This window comes from Notamacropus eugenii, chromosome 1 (genome assembly GCF_028372415.1).
Source record: "Notamacropus eugenii isolate mMacEug1 chromosome 1, mMacEug1.pri_v2, whole genome shotgun sequence".
NCBI lineage: Eukaryota > Metazoa > Chordata > Mammalia > Diprotodontia > Macropodidae > Notamacropus > Notamacropus eugenii.
The window spans coordinates 433,567,396-433,584,188 of NC_092872.1; the positions used below are offsets into that span (position 1 = coordinate 433,567,396).

A 16,793-nucleotide genomic window follows, 5' to 3' on the forward strand; every position below is an offset into this window, starting at 1 on the left:
TTGCAACATTATGTAGTTTATCTTATGAATTTAAAAATATTCTTCTTCTGAGGAGTCAATAGGCTTCACCAGACTGTTGAAGACATCTAGGATCCATACAGAGGTTAAGAACCCCTAGGCTATGTGCTCTTTACTGCCTGCCCCTTCAAAATTACTTTGTATGTGTGTATGTATATACACACATATACATATATGCATATATACATGTACACATGCACATATAAGTACACATATATGTATATACACATATGTATTTATATATACACACACACATAGTTGTTATTCAGTCCTTTCAGTCATGTTCAACTCTTTGTGACCTCCTTTGGTATTGAAGATACTGGAGTAGCTCCTATTTCAGCTCACTTTACAGATGAAGAAACTGAGGGAACAAAGTTAAGTGACTTGCCCAGGGTCACACAACTAGTAACTGTCTGAGGCCAGATTTGAACTCAGGTCTTCCTGCTTCCAGACCAAGTGAACAACACCTCTCTAATCTTAGGCAAGTCACTTAACTTCCCTAGGTCTTGTTTCTTCATCTCTAAAATGTAGCAAGAATATGGAAAGTCCCTGCCAGATGTAAATATTTCTTCTTTTCCCATGCTATGCTGCCCTTGTCTGTTTGTTTCTGCTTTTGTTTTGCTCTTGTGACTGTGTTGCCTGAATGCAGGGGACCAAACTAGGGATGTGCTGGAGCCAGCTCAAACAGTGAGAAAGCCAATTATTCAATCTTCATTGTGAGCATTTGCACTTTAGAAATCAGTAAACCCTACAAAGCAGGACTTGATTTATCATTTTGTTGATTTCAAGGCTTAAGAAAGCAATGGACAAAATATTAATAATGCAGATTAAAAAGTCCGTTGGCTGTAAATTTTTTAAAAGAGGGCCAGTTTGAAACATTTACTAGGACACTATTGGTCTGAGCCCAGGGCTGATTATACAGAAGCTTGGATTAGTTGCTCTGGGTCCTACTTGGTTCAGTTCAGCGCTCTCTAGGCTGCCTGTTTAGGTGGCTGCCTGACTCCTAACGATAATCAGCTGATTTTCGTCTGACTGCAGCTCAGAACTCCTGAACACAAGTGGTCCATGAGAGTCTTAGCCTTCCCCATGGTGGGCATTATCAGTGTGTACCATCACACCCAGTCATTCTGCCTTCTGAATAGAGTTGGGACCAATGTTATAACTAGGTCTGGATTAATGCAAATAATGTGTCCCCTGAAATGACTGGCATTTAGATTCTCATTGCCTACTTCCATTGGTTCAGAAACAATTAATTACTCATATTTTTCATATAATTTCATATAACTTTGAATATTGCAAATGTAAATCATGTGACCACTTCACAGGATTCACTGTTTGCTCTAATGAGGACCCGGCTGTATGTATCATGTGGCAAAGAAGACAAAGACATTCTTCCTATCTACTCAGTAGTCCCTGTCTGAGCCTGGCTCAGTTGCCAGGACAAAAGAGCCCATATTCAACAGGAAGGAGAAGAGAAAGAGTCTTACAATGTGGAGGATGAACAAGGCACAACAGGAATCGGTGGAACATAAGTGAAGGTTGCTCCCATTGGAGGTGGGAGTGGGGACGCTAGATACCACACCCCAGGAGGATGAGGAAGTGATGGCGGAGTCGATGGCTGCTCATGTTGCTCAGATTTCCGAGTTGGGCCAGAACTTAGAGCTGCTCCTTTCTGTGTGCTCTTGTCTATTCCTAAAGGGAGGATGAGTACCAAAGATAGTTAAGCATAACCTTGCCATGAGAAGAATGATAGGAGATGTGGGGACACCTGCTTCAGGTCAGAGATGGGATTATTTCACCTCTAAGATACCTGTCTTCTTGACTGATATTCTAGGGCTCTGAGACCCTAAGGCTCCAGAGGTCTTTGACAGATGAATAGTACAAGCCTCATTTGAATCACCTTAGTGGAAGGAAATGTTTGCTGTACCAGAGGAGTACAGAACCCTAAGTAGGTGATGTTCAGATGGCTCCCCTTTGAGGCTCCCTTTCTCCTTTTGGGGAACTGGGACTAGAGAGAGAATTGGGGGTGTGGTTAGAGGTTTTCTTTCTATGTTTTATTCTTCCAGTATCCTCCCAAATCTGCCTATCATCATCCTTCTTCCTCAGCACCTGAGTCCCTCATCCTGTTCTGCTGTACTTCTCTGGTCTGAGGAGATCTGGGTCAACAATCATTGAGTTAATAGGGGGTAATAGGATGGATGTGAAAGACAGCCAAAAAAAAGACCAGGAGATACGACTAAATATTCATGGCATAGCTGATGCAACTTAGAAGCTTTCATGGACCTCTGAACTCTTTCATGCTCCTATCCAATCTGACCCCAGGAAAGATGGAGATCCTAGGGCTATACAAAAGTCACTAATGCCTCCTGTTGTCAGAGGATGGAACTTTGGTATTGTACTACTAGAACACCCCCCACCGACCTCCAATCTATTTCCTCTATGGTGGTTAAGACTAACATCTCTGCCCATGCCTACTTGGTCTACAACTGCTAAGAGAGGAACTCTCAGCTCTCCTCTCACTTCTCACCCAATTTCTGTCCCCTGGTGTACAACAGTTGACTAGAGACTGACTTGTCTTTGCTAAAAAGGCTTTTTTATGTTATGGAACTATGGGTAAGAGCCTCAAATTCAACGCGACTTCAACATTTTCTAGAAGGGGGAATAAGGAATCAATTTCTATCCTACCAGAGGGTTCCCTGTCCTTCTCTGTGGGACTCCTGGGTCTGTGACACATAGGACACTGGGTCTTCTTGATGCTGTCATGGGGGGGAAGTTCCTCTGGGTCCTTGCTGAGAGCGTTGTCTAAAAAATGAAAAGCAATCATTAAAGTAGCCCATGGGGCCTTGACTTTATTCTCATTGAGCTCAACATGGGCAAAAGAATTGTGGTAAAAAAAATTCCCTCTTTCTGTCTTCTCCTGGCTCAGAGCTGGAGTTAGATCTAAGGCCATGCTAGAGAAAGAATAAGGAATGTTCTTGGGACATAAAGATGTTTAGGGGTGAAGGGTAGCAAAGTGGGTGGAAAAGACAGGATAGAATTAGTTGGTGCCTCAGTGGGCATTTCTTAGTGACCTTGGTATTAAATGTCCATGGTTTCTCCATCTCATGGTTGACGGAGGCAGTTTCAGATGAGAATCACTTATGGAGGAAACATTACCTAATGAGGCATGTACTCTGCCCATCTGATAGAATATAAGCTGCGTGAGTATAGGAAGTTTAATTTCTGTCTTTGTACCTTCCCCCTCACCCCCAGCACATAGCCTGGCAAATAACAGTTGCTTAAAATAATACTTTGTTGATTGAATGATTGATTCCCCAGATCCCTAGGGTAAAGACCCCAACCCTACCAGTAATTATTTATTAATAACACAGAGAGTTCCTGGAAGTCAAAACTCTGCAGGCTGGCCTGGACTAGGCTTATCTGGGTAGACCCTAGGAATGGTTATTACCAGGAAGTTTCTTCCTCATTGAATGACAGCGGGAGCAGGAACGAGAATTGTTGTCTGTCTGGAAGCTAGGGGAGGATTTGACAGAATATTCATGACCTAGGAACACAAACCAAAAATGGTAACCGTTTGCCACATTGGGAATGGGTGCAGAGCTGGAAATCAAAAGCTCATGATGAAATCATGTTATCACCAGTGAAAAGAGCCCCGAGTATGCAACAGACTTTTCACCTGTTGGTTATTGGTCCATGTAGCATTTATTTCAAAACATAGAATCAAGTTGCCAGACCTGGGTCCAGTGGTGCTGGTTTGGGTTAGAATGGCTGTATTTCAGGGTCCCTGGACTACTGGATAATCGATTTAGAACCAAAAAATTCCCTCAGAGCCCATCCATGCCAATGGCTCCCATTTTACAGTAAAGGAAATTGAAACTCAGAGACATCAAGTGGCTTGTCCAAAGTCATGATTAGGATTTCCACCCTGGCCCTCTAACTGCAAGCCCAGCACTCCTTCCACCAAACCACCACACTACCTCATGGGACTGGGAGCTTTCTCCCTGAGTGAACCTCCCTCCTACAGTTTGCCTCAGTTTCTCAAAATCTTTTGCTTATTTATATTTTATTGAAAGTCAAGAGTCACATGGAAGGAAAAGGGGAAGAAGAACAAATAAGGATTTTCTTTTGTGCCATGACTTGAAGCTATGAGAGAGCCAAGGTCATGGAGCACAAGGGTTCAATGTGAGACGTCAATGTAAGATGTCAATGTGAGAAGGTACCAAGTGGGCCTTCCCCTTCCCCCCTCCTTCCCTTCCTTCTGTTTATAAAATAAGTTTTATTGATACCTTTTGATTTTACATCAGTCATTTCTGGATATCAACCTCTCCCTCAACCTGAATTGAAACGTCTCTTATTACAAGCAAAAAAAAACCAAAAACAACAAAAAACTGATGGAGTGACTGAGTCTGATGGTGTATGTAACAACCTCTCAACAGTTTCCTGCCTCTGTGCTAAGAGGAGGGGTGGGATGAGGCGGCATTCCTTATCTGTTCTCTTTGATCAATTACCAATTACCAAGACTGGTAAGACACAAATTTAATAACACATTATAATCATTTTGTTACATTCTACTGATGTGTAAATTGTAAGCAATTCACATAAGCAACCATAATTACTAATTTTGATATAGTTAGTGTTTTGGTTTTTCTCTTCTCATTTTGTTGTTTGTTCTTTAGTATCTATGATCAACATTATTTTCACTGATACCACATACCATTTACATATTTTCTCCTCCCTTGCCATCTTTTTTCTTAAGTAAGATTTTTCCAATACTTTATCTAGACTGGCCCCAAGGCCAGTGAATTGGGCTTCAGCATACAGGCTCATATGAGATAAAGAAGATCTTGAAATACCTTCCCACCTCAGTGTAATGAATCCTTTCTTCTCTCACCTGTGTAGTGGCCTCGGAAGTACCTTGTGTCTGCTTTCTTCCCTCTGGTTCCTCCTTTTATTCCGTCTGAGGAGCTCTGCTCCTCAGCTCTGCTCTGCTTAGCTTGGATCCTGGATACAGATTGTTCTGACTCGGAAGCTGAAATGGATAGAATCCAAAAGAACCAGAAGAAATCATTAAGAGATCTCTTAAAATGATAAGCAATATCTATCTAAAACCATCAACAAGCATTATCTATAACGTGGATTTGAACTCATCTTCCTGAGCTCAAATCCAATTCCAGGCACTTACTAGCTCTTCCCTGGGCAAGTTACTTAACTGTTTGCATCAGTTTCCTCATCTATAAAATTATCCGGAAAAGGAAACAGCAAACCACACTAGCATCTTTGCCAAGAAAATCCCAAGTGGATTCATGAAGAGTCACACATGACTGAACAATGTTTAAATGAAACGAACATTCAACTTACCAAATATGTACTAAGTGCCTATTGCAGACAAGGCATTGAAGGGAGAAAGATTCTACATCACCAACTGAAGGTTGGACAGCTCCACCCAGACGTCCCAAAGACATCTCAGAATCAACATGTCCAAAATATATTCCTACACACACACACACACACACACACACACACACACACACACACACACTCACCTCTCTTCCTTACATCCCTATTTCTGTGCAGGACACCACCAATCTCCTAGGCTCCCAAAATAGAAACCTTAGAGTCTTCTTCACCTCCTCATCTTCACTCCTCATATCCAGTCACTAAATCTTCCTGATTCTACCTCTGCATCATCTCTTGCATCTATCCGTTCCTCTTCAGTCACCCAGTTACTATCTTAACTCAGGCCCTCAACATCTCTTGCCAGACTATTACAACAGTTTTTAATTGTCTTCTCTGTCACTAGCCTCTCTTCTCTCAAAACTGTCCTCCACACCACTGCAAAACTGGTCATTGTAAAGGACAAATCTGATCATTGCTCAAGAAACTTTGGTAGCTCCCTTCTGCTTCAAGAAGAAGACATAAACTCCCCTGTTTGGCATTTAAAGTCTGTCATAATCTAGCTGGGATCCAAATTTCCAGACCAGTCTCATGTTGCTCCCCCTTTATGCCCTTCATTACAGCCAAACTAGACTTCTTCCTCTGCCCTGGTATATGGCAGCTCGTCTCTTGCTTCTCTGACTCTACCCAGATTGATTCCCCATGCCTGGAATTTTCTTCACCTCTTACTTGTAGAAGCCCAATATTCCTTCAAAGCACAACTCAGCAGCCCCTTCCTATAGGAGACATATCCTGCTTTCCATAGTTGCTAGTGCCTGTCCCACCCCCAACTTCTCTGTATGGACCCTGTATATGCTTTGCTCATACTTATCTGGGTATATTTGCTCTCCCCTCCCCCAGAGACCATTAGCTGCTCAGAGACTTTCATTTTTCTCTTTATATTTTGTCTAGCATGATGCCTGGTACACAGTAGATATTTAACATATGCTTGTTGAAAAATGAAAGAACAACACAGTCCCTACTCTCAAGGAGTCAGCATGATTTAGAAGAAAAAGCACAAGATTTTGAAGCCATGGGAGCAGGACCCAAATTCTTGTGTCTATGGGTATTACTGTCTATGTGAGCATGGGTAAATCATTTCTCCTTTTTGGGCCATGTTTCCTCATCTGTGAAATTCCATGGATGGACTAGATGGGGTTTTTAAGTCTTTTCTAGTTCTAAACACTCCATTTTAATTTAATGGGGGTGGGCAATATAACTTGTATCTAAATAATGATGACATAAGGTAGAATGTATAGGAACAAAGGAGAACTAGGAGGAAAGAGATTGCTTTCAGCTGAGAGAGTCAGGAAAGCTTCATGGAGGAAAGAGTCTGAGCTGGGCCTCAAAGGAAGGGAAAGACTTCAGTAAATGCTGATGAGAGGAGATTGGGGTGAGTCTTTGGGGGCCACTGGGCCAATTTGTTTACATTCTGTTCTCTGTCTACAGACAATACCTTTGACTCCCGCCAGTATCTCACCAATATGTGCCAAGGTCATGAGAGGGACCAACCACAAAGGTGCCCTCAAGTTCTCCACGATTGGAGAAAAGCAATTCCAAGGGTTCCTGTCACCTGCTTGGATAGGAGTAGCAGTGTACCTTACCTCAGGGACCCTAATTAAGAGGCAGCTTGAATAAGAATCAGATTTACATCCTTCCCAATTGTTTCTTATGGTATGAAGCTGTATTAACTCTTTCAGAACAGACCTACATTTAATGAGGGTTCAATGAAAGACCCTCTTTGTTGTCCCAATGCAGGGATAGGGCACCTGTAGACTTGAGGCCACATGTGACCTTCTAGATCCTTAAGTGCAATCTTTTGACTGAATTCAGATTACAGAACAAGTTCTGTAAAATTTGGATTCGGTCGGAAGGGCACACTTAAGGAGTAGAAGGCCACATGTGGCCTCAAGTCTACAGGTTCCCCACCCCTGTACCAATAACACATCATCATCATCAGTGACATTTATACAGCATGATAAGGTTACACACAAAATGCTTTCCTCACAACAGTCTTGATTGGTTCATTTCTGAGCCTTACAGTTTAAGGACATCAATAAGTTGATATATATGTTCTAAGAAGGACAAACCAGGATGGCAAAGGGCCTTGGGTCCATGTCATATAGAGACAGGTTGAAGGAGCTGGAAGATGTTTAGCTTGAGAAAAGAGGCTTGAGGGGGATGTGATGGCTGTTTTCAAGTATTTGAAGGTCTCTCATGTGGAATAGGGAATTGATTCATTCCATTTTGCCCCAGAGAATAAAATGAGGAGCAATGAGTAGAAATCACAAAGAGAAAAATCTTGGCTTGATGCAGAACAAACTTCCCAACAAGGAGAGCTATCCCCAAAGGGAAGGGTTGCCTCAGAGCTTAGTGGGTTACTCTTCATTGAGAGAATTCGAGTAGAGGCCAGAGGACCTCTTGTCAAGTGTGTCATGGTGGGGATTCCTTTTTGGGTATGGGTCACTGAGGTTCCTTGTGACTCTCAAGTTCCATGATTCTAAGGTGGGTAGAGAAAAAACCATCCTCATTTACAGAGATAGAAATAGAAGCTAAGGGAGATGGCATGAAAGCTATAATTTGGAGTCACAGAAAAGAGATGTGAATCCTGGGCTCTGCTACCTATTAGGTTTGTGACCTTGGGTACAAGGTCCTATCTCTCTGGCCTCCATTTTCACATCTGTAAAATGAAGGCATAGGGCTAGATGATCCATAGGGTCCTTATACTATATCTAAATCCTATAATTTTATAATGGATTAATTGATTTGTCCAAGGCCTCAAAGCTAGTAAATGTCAAAAGTTAGGGGTTTGAATCCAGTTCTTCTGACTTTAAGTCTAGTGGTCCTTCCACTAAAATCATGAGATACCTGCTCAAAGGACTCAGGTTCTCAGAGGGTAAAGATGCCTGGGGCTGAAGAAGCAGTTTTCCGGCCTCTGTTTTTGATTCAGACCCTGACCCTTAGAAAGAGCCTCAATGTGGAAATGTTTTACATGACTTTATATGGACATTGAGTATCAGCTTTCTTGCATTCTAAATGGGTGAAGGGAGGGATGGAAGAGAATTTAAAAAACAAACAAAGAAAGTCAGTCACTCCTGGAGGTCACTTACTTTGGGTTGATCGGGGCCTTTCTCGGGGCACAGAGGATGATCTTAGCTGCAATCTCACTGTTCTATTGTTGTGGGTGGCATCTCCACGGTCACTCTGGTATCTCTCTGCAGATTTACTGGAAAAAGGTAAAAAACGACAAAGTCAACTCCTGAGACTTTGCTAAGAAATACATTTTAAAAAAAAATCTATTTATTTTTAGTTTTTCACCATTCATTTTTATAAGATTTTGAATTCTAAATTTTTTTCCTTTCCCCAAGACAGCATCCAATTTGATATAGACCATACATGTACAATCCTATTTAACATAAGAAATATAATCTTTTATAACTGAACTTAGCTATCAAAAATTCCAAGGACAGTAGGATCAATAGATGGTGCTCCATCCCAAAGGAAAGGGCAGCTTCCTTACAAATTCATCATCCCCTTCCTAAAAGCTGACAGTCATACTCCCCCAGGTCCCATGTTCCTTTGTGGCAGTAAGTCTTCAGATAACTGAGGAGATGCACTCACTTTTTTACGTGCCTGGTGCCATGGTGGCAAGGAGACTCATATTCTCAGTGGAAAAATAGGCAGCTGAACTAAAAGCCTGAGTTTCCACTCCTTAGTGAGCTGCACTGAGAGAGTCACAGGGAATAGAACGAGCAAGGGGACAGTATGGTTCCACCCCTTTATCCTCTGTTCTGGTCAGGGCACATACAGAGTATGGTGATCTGTTCTGGTCACTCTCCTCCCTCTGTCCTGGTCAGATCTCAAATAGATAATTGTGTTCTGTTTGGACACCACATCTTAGAATGGATACTGCCAAGGTGGAGCACGTTTAGAGGAGCTGGATGAGGACCATGTCATATAAGGACTGGTTAAAAGAATAAGATGTTTAACTTGGAGAAGACAAAAATGGGGTGGAGTGGAATATCCTGATGTTGGGAAAGATTCAAGAGGAGATGGCAGAGGAGGACATGGATCAGTAGCAGCATGGAAACAACAATTATGAACTTGGACAGACCAGAATATGATGGAGGATAGAAGAGCCTGCAGCGCTATGATCCATGAGGTCGTGAAGTGTTGGACACAGCTCAACAAAAGCAGGTATTTAAAGGGCTGTTAGTATGAAAAAGGAGTTGCATTTGCTTCAGTCTACTCCAGTTTTGGATCCATACAGTTTTAGTGTTGATGTCAGTAGCAGGTTCACCTTTGTAGTGACCTTTTAAAGGGAACCTAGAGGGCCACTTGTTGGGGATGTGGTAGCCAGCTGGTAAGCATGGGTTCAACCAGGTGACCTCTGAATCTCTGCCAACCCTGAGCTTCTGTGTGTGATTCCAGTTATCTGAGATGTACATACCTGGTGTGGGAATAGCCCCCTGAAGCCAAGGGCTCCTTTGCAAGCCTGCTCCGAGCCCTGGTAGCTTGGTGGAAGTTATGACTTGAGGTATCCCGAGGTGGGTTGTTCAAGCTGGCCTCTATCCTTTCTCGGAGTCGGGTCACTTCTTGCTGTAGGGACCTGATAGCTTGGCTGTCATGGAAATAGAGATGGTGAGCAGAATGCAATGGGGGAAGGCTAAGGATTCCCTTTGACCATTCTGTATTAAGCACAAGAGAGGGCCCATATCTGTTGGTTAGGGCATACTTGTGATTTCCAGGCATCACAGAACCATAGGTTTAGAGCCAGATATCAGAGGACATCTTAGTCCAATCTCTTCATGAAGAGAAAACTGAGGCCCATAGAGTTTAAGTGACTTGTCCAAGGTTACACAAGATGAGCTGCGATTTCAGCTCAGGTCATTTGATGCTTTTCTACTATACCATAAAGAGAAAAACAGTGGCCATATATGCAACTTGGCATCTTCCTTGCTGGACTCAGGGTGTTAAACTCATTGTCTGTCTCTTCTCTACTCCTCCTCTGTTTTCCCCTCACAGGAATCTCTTTAATGGGGGAAGGGAAGTTCTCCTCTGAGCCCTTCCTAATATATCAATCAATCAATAAGCATTGATGAAGCACTTACTATGAGCCAGACCTTGTGCTGTGAGCACTGGCGATACAAAAGGCAAAAGACAAAAACAAAAACCCCAGACTCTGTTCTCAAGGAGCAGACATTCCGACACAGAGCTACTGGGCATTCTGAATAGTTGGTTTTCCCATGACATCTCTTTGCCTACCTGAGGAGGACAGGAAGGTAATGCAGGTGGGGTGAGATTCTTGATAATGAAAGGTTCTGGTTGTTACCTGTTTGGTAGAAATCTGACTGTATTTAGATCAGTTAAGGAGAATTTTCTGTTGAGCTAAATTGGAGTGAGGGGGGCAAGGAGGGAGTGGTAGCTTTTCCCTTGGTCCTTTAGGGATTCCCATAGTTTAGAGGATCATACATCCTCCAGAGGATCACATCACCTCTTTTAATTCTCTCCTTTTACAGATGAAGAAACTGAAGCTGAAAGGAGCATAAGTCATTTATCTAAGGTCACACATATTATGGTAAGTGGCAGAGTCAGAATTCAAACCCAGTTTTTGATTCCAAATCCTGGGACTTTTCCCATAACACCTGCTGCTTTCATGTGGATATCACAAGCTGCCAGAAGGAGTGGGGAAGGAGACTTGTTTTCATCATCTTCCGCTGGACAATGGAGGAGGAATTCATTATAAGTGTTTGCTGTCACCCCACCAACAGGACTGGAAAGACCCGTGGGCTGGTGTAAAACATGAGCAAGCTGAGGAGTAACAAAGGCTGCTCAGGGGCCTGGTGAAATGTAGATAAAATGCCCCAATGACTGACTACCACATCGCTGCCTGCAAGGTCATCTTAATTCACCAGCTCCTCTCCTCTTCCTATCTCTCCATCTCCTGAACCCCTTCCCCCAGAGTCTCAATTGAAATAGTGATTTTCTATTATAGGTAGCATGAGACATTGGACTGGTAGTCATGATACCTGGGTTCTAATCCATAATTTTGCCAGTAACCTCAGGTAAGGAGTTTTCTCTATTTGTACCTCATCTGTTAAAAAATGGTGGTGGGGATGGGGTAGGGAGGGGAGCTAAAAAGAAACTGAAAGGGACTTAAGGGATCATCTAATCTAATCACTTCATTCTACACATAAAAAAATTGAGGACACAGAAGTGAAGAAGGGTTCATTTAGCAAGTTGGCAAGAGCCAGGATTTGAATCCAGATCCTTGCAGCCTTCAAATCTGAGTTTTCTTCTTACTACACTAGATGCTATGTTCCTTCTAAATCAGATTCATTTACAAGAAACAGAAATGTGGGTCCTTTTTTAAAGTGGGGTTCATCTCAGGGGCTGGGATGTTAAGGTCCCCTGAAGTTAGAGATGTCTTATATCTGTGGCCAGATGCCAATTTCCCACCCCCACAGGCATAGCACTCATACACACAAGACAGAGGAATCCAGGATCTTCGGCACCGCCGTGGCCATCTTCCCAAGGAATATAGCTCCTCTAAATTCCCTGACTCAGCCAGGTTCCTGGGAGAGTACAGTCCCCCTAATACCAGGTCAGCTCTTTCCCCAATATGATAGCTCCTAATGCTTCTTTCCAGATCAAGAGGAATGAGGAGAGGCCCTTAGGAGCTTGTGTGTCTCCTGGCTCTACTGCCTTGGAGGAGTCAGAGCTTAGAACCTGCTGGAGCAACATGTGTCTGAGTTACCAGTTCCCTAGCAATCCCCATGGAGACATTTGTTAGGGCTACATAATCAGGAGATGTATAATGAGGACACGTGTGGGCTGGGGAAAAGCATTCCAGCCAATAACCACTGGTTGGGTAGGGAGCTCTGGGGCAGCTTGGAGCGCCTGGTTTTTCACTTCTCAGAGTTACTGAGGGGGGAAGGGATCTGGGTCAGTCAGGGAGATAAAAGAGAATTAGGACCCAACTTTAGATTGGCCTGGTTTGTTAACCCTCTAATTCATAGTCTATTGGACTTCCAATTCATTACTCCAAGGATGGCAGCAAATGCTGCTGGAGGTGGATGCTTAAGACTCTAAGTCTCTTTGTCTAGTCCCTCCCTACACAAAACTCATCCTGGAAAAGATAATAATAGCGGCTTGTATTTATGTGGTACTTTTAGGTTTGCAAGGTACTTTACATATATTATCTCATCCTCACACCAACTTTGGGAGGTAGGTGCTGTTACAGATGAAGAAACTGAGGCAAACAGTGGTTAAGTGACTTGCCCAGAATCCCACCACTAGTATCTGAGGGAGGGTTTCCCTGACTCCAGGTCCAGCACCCTATCCACTACACCACCTAGCTACCTCTGAAAGCTTCAGTTCTTCTGTGAGCTTTATCTTTCCATATTCTTGTATCTCTATTCTGAGGAGTTCCTAATGGTGTATGTATGTGTTCATGTGTGTCATGGATCCCTTTGGCAATGTGGTAAAGCCTATGGATCCTTTCTCAAGAGAAGGTTTTTAAATGTGTAAACTACATAAGAATTATAAAGGAAACCAGTTATATTAAAACGTATTGAGAAAAGAAAGTTCACAGGCCCCATGTTAAGAATCCCTGGTAGAGGCAAAGGCATCGGAAGAGATAACATCAGATGCCCTTTGAGCTCCAACTTTGGGGTAAGCCCTAGGTCCAACTTTGCCTCTGTCACTTACATACCAGTTGTGTAACCTTAGCCAAATTATCCCCTCTGGGACTCAGTTTCCTTAGCTTTAAGATGAGGCAGTTAGACTAGCTGGCTCTAAGGTCTTTTCTACGTCCAACATTCTATGATCTATGATCTAATAAGAGGGTCTCAGGAATAGAAGGATCAACCGGCATGTTCATACAGGAATAATATGTTTGTCTATGTTGACAGCTTCATCCCAACAGCCCACTTGCCAAAAGCAGATAAAATGGAAACAAACAGAAAACATTCAAAACTACTGCTTATCTAAGATTTCTCAGCAGAAAAACAGTATTTGGCTAAGAACACAGCAGAGATTCTCACATAGTACAACTGGGAGAAAAAGGCAATCAAATAATGTTTTCTTTTCCTGCCAAGGCATTCCCTCTAGAATAAGGGAAGTGACAGGGAATCTCAACATCTAGAAAACTGCACACCATGAACAATATCCCCTAAAAAAACCAAAAAGAATGAACTGTGACAGTGATGCCTAATTTTAAAAAGTATTGAACTGGGACTCCTGAAATCTTCTACTCACTTCCTTGCGCGATCCTGGGCAAGGTCACTTCAGTTCTCTGGGCCTCAGTTTCCCTACCTATAAAATGGGCATACTGGTCTAGATGACCTTTAGTCACCCTGCCGATTCTATGACTTTGTCACTTAAGTGGTCATGTAGAACTCACTCTCTCACTTCCCGGGAGATGAGGCTGCTGAGTGGGTCTTTTGTTGTCTCTTGATGTCCTTCATCAGAAGGGGTGGGAGCAGGAGACCGGTCATCCTCTCTGCCATGGGAATACTGTTCACGGGCCCTATCATGGCCCTTCCCCTCCAAGTCAGCTAATAAGACAGAGATACCAGGAGAGACAGGAAGGAACTGTGTAAGATTGAAAATTAATTTTGGTTTTGAGTTACTAATCTGGGAGTCAAAAAAACCTGAATGCCTGTAGATTTGGGGTCACTGTTTTGGGGAGAGGACACAGATTGGGACATGCTCCATCAGATCCTCTTGAACTAATTACTAGAATGAACCCAGCACTGGCCCAGTCTCCAAAGACATGGGCTACAGGGTATTAATTCTCTCCTTCCCCACCCCCAACCTCATCCTCTGCACCTTGTAATTGGGCAATGCTATGAAGCCAAACTATCAACCAAACATTTCTTACATGTCATGTCTACTCACCCATCTTTGTGCCTGGTCCTGGCTTGTGGTGAAAGCTTTTTATCCACTTCTTTGAGGGAGTGATAGGCATTGGGTCAGACCTCTGGGCCTGGGCCCCTGATCTGCTGAGCCTGGAGGATACTCTGACAACAAGCTGTTCTCTTTCTGGATGGCAGGAGGATGGGGCTTGGGGTAGACCTGCTGTAGATGGCTGGGGTAATCTCCTTGAGTCACTGGTACCAAAGGACATACTGTGATACAAAGAAAAATGTTAGCAAGCCTAGTCACACTGTCCCTTTTCTTGCTTTGGACTGAGAATGCATTATGATAGTTCAAGTCCATGTGCTTTTAGCCCACACTCTCTCAAGTAAAGATATCTGGTTCACATACATGTAAGATTTAGAGCTGCAGAGGGACCTTACAGATTATCTCATCCAGCTCCCTCATTTTGCACATGAATATACCCCAAGGGCCAGCCAGCCAAGTGCTGTGATCTACCAAGGGCACATAGCTCTTAAGTGAGAGAGCTGGGAATCCAACCTGGGTCCTCTTAACTAAACATAGCCCTATTTCTACCACACCACCAGGGTCTTCTTTCTTAAACCCATTGTCTTTCCTCCTTTTGCTGCACCCAGCTTACTCTTCTGTGTTCTGCTCTAAGTGACCATCCCATGGCAATTATTTATACTCTCTACACTCCCACCAATCAACCTAGCTCCCCAACACACATAGCTCTGACCATTTCTAAGAGCAGGGGCCATCCCAAGGAGAGAGGAACCATGAGGAGGAAGGCAGAAATGTGAACTGCAATACCTGGCATGAGAAAGTCGGTGCTCTGGAGTCTGGGTTAATGGAGATACCCTGCTGCTTTCAGATCCCACAAAGCCACTGTCAGTTTCTGGGGACACTATCCGGTGCTCCTGAAGAGTAACAATAGTTCCCCTTAATACCAATCGTATTCTTAACCCTGCCCCTAGGAAGTTGGTCTAGAATTCTAGCCTGAACATCTCCCTGCTTGCTTTCATAGACCAGGCACCTCAACTGATATTTACAGAACCTCAGAGTTGAAATAGACTTCCCAGGTCACCTGGTCCCAATTGTGGAGAAACAGGAAACTGGGGGAAATTTTATAGCAAATTTCTCTGATAAAGACATCATTTCTCAAATTTAAAGAACTGAGACAAATTTATAAAAGTACAAGCCATTACCCAGTTGATAAATGGTCAAGGAATATGACAGACAGTTTTCAGAAAAAATCTAAGCTATCAACAATCACATGAAAAAAATGCTCTAAATCACTCTTATTAGAGAAATGCAAATCAAAAGAATTCTGATACCAATTCACACCTATCAGATTGGGCAACATGACAGAAAAGGAAAATGACAAATGCTGGAGGGTTGTGGAAAATTGTGGACACTAATACACTGTTGGTGGAGTTGTGAACTGGTCTGACCATTCTGGAGAACAATTTGGAACTATGCCCAAAGGGCCATAAAATTTTTCATAGCCTTTAACGCAGCAATACGACTACCTAGTTCATATAACAAAGAGACCAAAGGAAAAAGAAAAGGACCTATTTCTACAAAATATTTTTGTAGTGACAAAGAACTGGAAATCTAGGAGATGTCCATCAATTGGGTAATGGTTAAAAAACTTGTGGTACATAATTGTGATAGAATATTATTGTGCTATAAGAAATGATGAGCAGAATAGCTTCAGAAAAAAATTGGGAAGATTTATATGAATTGGTGCAGAGTGAAGTGAGCAGAACCAGAAAAACATTGTACATAGTAACAGCAAAATTTAAGGATAATCAACTGTAAAAGATTTAGCTACTCTGATCAAGATAATGATCCAAGAGAATTCCAAAGGACTCATGATGAAAAATGCTGTGCACCTCCAGAGAGAGAACTGATGAACTCTGAATGAAGACTGAAACATGCTTTTTAAAAATTATTTTAAATTTTGTATTATCTTTTGCAACACGGCTAATACAGAAATATGTTTTGTAAGTCCTCATATATGTGATCAAGTAAAATGGCTTGCCTTCTCAAGGTGGGGTAGGATGGAAGGACAGAATTTTGAAGTCAACATTTTAAAAATGATTGTTAAAAATTTTTTCACATGTAATTTTACATGTAATTTTATAAAAGTGATTTTAAAAAGAAGGGGAACATTTTTTTTATTAATTAATTTATTTAACTTTTAACATTCATTTTAACAAAATTTTGGGTTACAAATTTTCTCCCCTTTTGTCCCCTCCCCCCCCAAACACCGAGCATTCTAATTGCCCCTATGACCAATCTGCTCTCTCTTCTATCATCCCTCTCTGCCCTTGTCTCCATCTTCTCTTTTGTCTTGTAGGGCCAGATAACTTTCTATACCCCTTTACTTGTATTTCTTATTTCCTAGTGGCAAGAACATTACTCGACAGTTGTTCCTAACACTTTGAGTTCCAACT

At 42.5% G+C, this 16,793-nt stretch overlaps 1 protein-coding gene across 6 annotated transcripts in view; it reads right to left on the bottom strand.

The window, feature by feature from the left end:
* AKNA (AT-hook transcription factor) overlaps positions 1–16,793 on the bottom strand; it is a 63,573-nt gene that overhangs the window by 1,998 nt on the left and 44,782 nt on the right. For 5 of the 6 annotated variants that reach the window (XM_072631723.1, XM_072631721.1, XM_072631720.1 and 2 more), the window contains 9 exons: positions 15,145–15,251; positions 14,353–14,582; positions 13,856–14,009; positions 9,902–10,072; positions 8,562–8,677; positions 4,910–5,047; positions 3,467–3,562; positions 2,704–2,820; positions 1,506–1,710 (listed from right to left, as the gene is read on the bottom strand). In XM_072631723.1, coding sequence (XP_072487824.1) covers positions 1,506–1,710; positions 2,704–2,820; positions 3,467–3,562; positions 4,910–5,047; positions 8,562–8,677; positions 9,902–10,072; positions 13,856–14,009; positions 14,353–14,582; positions 15,145–15,251 — 1,334 coding nt within the window. The remainder of the gene's footprint in view (positions 1–1,505; positions 1,711–2,703; positions 2,821–3,466; positions 3,563–4,909; positions 5,048–8,561; positions 8,678–9,901; positions 10,073–13,855; positions 14,010–14,352; positions 14,583–15,144; positions 15,252–16,793) is intronic. The other variant, XM_072631718.1, reaches the window with a different exon arrangement.